Source organism: Arachis ipaensis, chromosome B05, assembly GCF_000816755.2.
Source record: "Arachis ipaensis cultivar K30076 chromosome B05, Araip1.1, whole genome shotgun sequence".
In the NCBI taxonomy this organism is placed as follows: domain Eukaryota; kingdom Viridiplantae; phylum Streptophyta; class Magnoliopsida; order Fabales; family Fabaceae; genus Arachis; species Arachis ipaensis.
The window spans coordinates 8,426,009-8,431,718 of NC_029789.2; the positions used below are offsets into that span (position 1 = coordinate 8,426,009).

The 5,710-nt window shown below is 32.4% G+C and overlaps 1 protein-coding gene across 1 annotated transcript; it reads left to right on the forward strand.

Moving 5' to 3' along the window:
• Positions 1,878-3,724, forward strand: LOC107642781. Its single transcript, XM_016346255.2, has one exon. The coding sequence runs from the start codon at positions 2,677-2,679 to the stop codon at positions 3,604-3,606; it is 930 nt and encodes a 309-aa protein (XP_016201741.1). The 5' UTR covers positions 1,878-2,676; the 3' UTR covers positions 3,607-3,724.

The window sequence follows — 5,710 nt, forward strand, 5'->3', positions numbered from 1 at the left end:
CTCAATGTGAAAATCCATGACGAGCACCCTGTGTTGTGTTGTCAAACTCTCTCTTGGGATAATTTTACAATTAATGCAAAATTTTTGGTCGACTCTCCTCAACAAGAAAAAAGTCGATTTGAGAGCTTGTCATGCCACTTTTATAGGTTATAAGATGTTCGTCTCTCTTTTTAAAACATGTATTTGCGATGAGAAGATCAAAGGTTGAGGAAAAGTCCAAAATAGTTTTACCATCGGCATTGATCACCACGAAACCATAGCCTCCGTGAATACTCCCATACCCAGTCACTTCTCTCCCAACATGGCCATTTAAATCTCCTCTTAAGAAAATCTTATCTCCCGAAGTCTTGAACCACACTCTCTAGATCCTCCCAAAACCTTATCTTGTGTTGTTCGTCCGAACCCACTTGCAGTGCATAGGCGCTAATCATATGGAAAGCACCTCCCTCCACCACAAGTTTGATAGAGATGATACGATCTTCCACCCTCTTGACATCCACTACGTCCTTCTTCCACTGCTTATCCACAATAATTCCAACCCTATTCCTATTCTTCACCTTTCCTGTATACCAAAGTTTGAAACCAGAAGTATCCAACTCCCTAGCCTTCGCACCAACTCATTTTGCTTCTTGTAGGCACATAATGTTAATCTTCCTCCTTATCATGGTGTCCACCACCTCTATGGACTTTCCTGTTAGAGTGCCTATGTTCCATGTCCCAAATCTTAACCTTCTGTCACTCCGACCTTTACCTTTTACTTTGTGAACTAGCTTATTTACCCTCGTCTGTTCACAAAAACGCGAGAACCCTTGCTCATTTAATACTACATCCGGGCACCGATGCAGCGGCTCTTGCTCATTTGACATCGTACTCGAGCCATACAGCGTGTTGCTTCCGGGCAACGACCTAGCTTTAGCGCAATAATGTCTTTGATTCATGTCATGGAGATTCGACTATATTTTTATGTTGGTTGTCGAAAACCTAACACAACCCTCCTCCTTTATCCGGGCTTGGAACCGGCTATGTATCGCAAGTGTAACATAGGCGGAGTTTATTACTTTTTTTTAAATATATTAATTAAATTTATTGTGTAAAACTAAGAAATCTTAATGATTTTTAAATTGTTTTTATTTATAAAAATAAAATAGAGGATATATTAGTGATTAACATGTTACATAAATATGTTTTAAAGAGAGATTATGGATAAAATGACTAACTAGTCTCACAAAATTAAATATCAAAAACAAAAAATGATATATTTTTTTTTGTTCGAAAATTTCATAATCCTTTAAAAAAATTATCAAGAGTCGAGTTGAGTATTATTATTATTATTATTAGTGTGGTTAAAAGCCCAGCAACCAAGTGGAAAATTAAGTCACCAAAAAAAAACCAAGTGAAAAATTAAATAGATATTGATAGTCTAATACTATGCAGCATAAGATAGTCCTTTAAATTCACCTATTGTCGGTCAACAAAAAAAATTCACCTATTGTCTTTTCTATATATTTGTACAGAATTAAGTAATTAACACCTCAATTTCTATTTTCGTCTTATTACCTCTACGTTTTTTTTGGTCATTATACTATTCACACACTGACATTTTGAAGTTTTTAAATCTCATTCCAATCTTAGTTGAGATTTGAATCAAGTGCAGCTTGTTTAAGAGTAATCTCATTAACCACTTAGTCTAAGTATAGGCTTATTACCTCTACTTTTTTTTTGGCAATTCAGTCTACTAAGTATAGATTAGAGTTAAAAAGTTTTTTTGGGGACATATATTAGATAAGTTTGCTGTCCTTTTTTGTATGGGTCAGGAAATTGGGTTGCCTGTTACCCAAAAAGATAAAAAGCCCGAACAATAATAAAATGAGCTCATGTTCTCCCCGGCAATGATTGCATACAGTGATAAGTGTGCTGCACCTCTTCTAATAAAAAGTAAAAACATTTGGTTCGGAACAATACTATCTCTTAATTGGAAGAGTAGCTGAAAATAAGTATGATAATGATTCTAGTACTTTCTAGATACACACATAGCACTTGTACAGTTGTACTCCTAATTGAGGTACACAGAAGAAGAAAAGTATCCATGCAATGAAGTTGCAACATTCTCTGGTTCAGTCTGTCACCCCTTTATCTCCATCATCACCACCAACTTCACCCTATCCAAAATTAACTTTCTTGCTGTGGGGTTAACAAAGAAAGTTGAAAAGTCGCTGTGCATGTTGTTAAATTGTTAAATGTTAATCGTAACATGATACCCCATCAAGTGCTCCAAGTGGGGAACATGACATGTTACACAAAACACAATTAGTGTCATTGGACCCCATTCCCACAACAACAATACTCTTTTGTTCCATTTTCAGGCACGCTTCATCCTCCCACCCTTTTTAATCCTTCCTTCACCATGTAATAATAATAATTAGTATTTTATTTTATTTTTATTTCCTCCTTTTTCACCATGAACGTGCCATCATCACTCCACCTTACAGAATCATTCCTTCTACCGTTTTCTCTCTTTTAATTTTTTAGCAGCACTGCCACATTCTCAGTCAGCGCTAATTTGATTGTGTCACACTCACATGCATTACTACAAGAAGCAGAAGAATCAGTCTTCATTCTTTTCAAACTTTCTCAACTATTAACACAACACACAATCTCTCTTCCTTGATGTGACAGATGAAGAAATCTGGAATTCCCCTGACTCTGATGATATTATTGTCCTTGGCGTGGTGTGATGGTGAGATAATAAGATCGGTTCATGTTCTTGACCTGATGATAAGAGACTACACGTTCAAGTCAGTGGACAAGAACTTCAAGACAGGGACAGCAGAGTCAGTGAAGTTACCTTCAAAGCTAGCAGGGATCAGTGTTGACACAGTAAGGTTCAGATGTGGAAGCTTAACAAGGTACGGTGCTGAACTAAAGGAGTTTCATCTCAATGTTGGTGTAACCGTTCATCCATGTATTGAGAGGGTCATGTTGATAAGACAAAATATGGGCTCTAATTGGTCTTCTATATATTATTCTAACTATGATCTATCTGGCTACCAGCTTGTTTCTCCAATTCTCGGACTCTTAGCTTACAATGCCGATCAAGATTCCAATTCTTCAAACTCAAGCATCAACCCTTTTCAACTTGGAATTGTGTCTGGTGATAAACCTCTCACTATTGATTTCACCAATGCTACAAAACTGAATGAGGGGACGCCCTTGTGTGCTAGTTTTGAAGGAGACGGGAGAATGACGGTGGCCAAAGCCAGCGAATATTCACCGTTTGTTTGCGTTGCCAAGAGGAATGGGCATTTTGGGATGGTGGTTGTGGATTCTGAAGTGGATGAGTATAATAAGAAGCCCATAGCTCAGTGGAAAGTGGCGGTTGGAAGCACAATTGGTGCTGCATTAGGTGCTTTCCTTCTTGGGTTGCTCCTGGTGGCGATGCTTGTGAGGGTGAAGAAGAGATCAAGAATGGTGGAGATGGAAAGAAGGGCCTATGAAGAAGAAGCTCTTCAGGTTTCAATGGTTGGTCATGTCAGAGCTCCTACTGCTTCTGGAACAAGAACCACGCCCACGCTTGAGCATGACTATATAAATTCTCATCTTAATTAAGCATTGTTGCTGCTCAATACTTTGATCAATCGAATCATTTTTGTAACATTAAATACTACATTTGTATAATTAGTTTCAATTACAACAGTGCTTTGCTGCCTATGTTATTCATTCATAATTCTTTCTTCTTTCTCTCTCTCTATCTCTCTTCCACCTAATTAGTTACTAATTAATTAATACCATGCTGTACATTAAGCAAGAGTTGCTTGAAAGTCACGGACAGGAGGCAGAGGCATGATGATGTTGTTCAAAATCATCAAAAAGTCAAAAAGAATTGAAGCTAATCTATAATAAAGCCTGTTATCATGGAACCACCATCATGATTCCTTAAGCACATTCACACCTCCAACACTTGATTTGACTTTTCACTTACAACTCTGACCAAATCTACAATTTTTTTTTTGAGATAGATTAGACAGCTCTTAATATTAGACATTACTTATGTATTATACACCCACACAACACACTCACAACACACTATGTAAGTTCATTTAAGGATTCATTTTTTTTTTCATAAGACTAGACTCGGATCCAGAAAATTTTAAAAGTGGAGACAAAAATATATACATTAAAATAAAATTTGTTAAATATTATTAATTATATGGAGATATAAAAATTAAAAAAGTTAGTGAACACTTTTATTTTTAAAATACTATTTATTATATATAATTTATAAAAAAATATTTTTTTATTTCTAAAACTTGAACTTAAAACATTTTAATTAAATTATAGAAAATTTGTTATCCTAACTAATTTTTTATACACATTTAATAATAAAAAACTGAATAAATTAGCACATTAACGACTAATGGTACACTAGTATTTATAATTTAAAACTAAAATTATATATAAATACTAGAAAAATTAAATTTGTATATAAAAAGTATGTTTATATAAAATAATAAAAACATAATTTACCATTTTTTTCTTTCTTTCTTTTTAAAATAATTAAATTTGTTATATATTTTTTAAGGGTAAAAAACACATATAAGCCAATGGCTGACTAAAATTACACAAATCAGCCAAAATGAAAACTGCTTCATGAATTCACCAATACACGTTTATATGTAGTTCGAACCAGCTAAATTCGAACTCCATTTCTACATGGGTTCGAATTATACACAAACACACGCACACACTAATTCGAACTAGCTGGGTTCGAATTACACACACAGTAATTCCTACACCCACGCACGCGTTTCCAAGTAATTCGAATTTGACTGATTCGAATTATTCATGGTATAATTCGAATTATGCTGTTAAAAAATTAATAATTTATTAAAAGAATTTTATTAAAAAATTAATAATTTAAAAATTAAAAATATATATATTTCATTTTATACATTAAAAAAAAAGCTAACAAAATATTTAATTACGAGATTTCTTTAAAATATTTGTGATCTATCAATTCGAATTCCATACAATAATATTTTGTCCATTTTTAATAACTCATGAATATTTTTTAATAATTTTTTAATAAATTTATTTAAATTATACTACAAAAAAATATTTTATCCTATGCAAAATAATTTAAAAAAAATGGCTTAAAAAATGTTAGGAGTACTATAAAAATTTGTAATGTTCTAATAACTTAGGTAAATACATGCATGTACTCAAATTTTAAATAAAATACTCTACATAGTCAATAATAATTTAGAAATGAAAGAAAATATTTTATTCCATATAAAACAATTAAAAAATATATTTTATTCTAATACAAAATAATTTTAAAAAAATGGCTTAAAAGATGTTATGAGTACTATAAAGTTTGTAATATTCTAGTGATTTAGGTAAATATATGATAAAAATATTTTTTCTTTAACTTCTAAATTATTATTGACTATATAGAGTATTTCTTTAATGTCCTAAGTCAGTAGGATATTACAAACTTTTATAGTACTCCTAAATTATATGGTGATTCGAATTATACTCTACATAAAAATTTAGAAGAGAAAATTTTTATAAAATAAGTTTAGAAGAGAAAATAGTACATTTATTTTAGAGGAAAAAAACTCACGAGAAGACACCTCACCTTCATTAGTTGGGGATAAAACTCAGTTTTAGTATATTAAATAGATAAGTAGATAGAATTTTAATAATCATA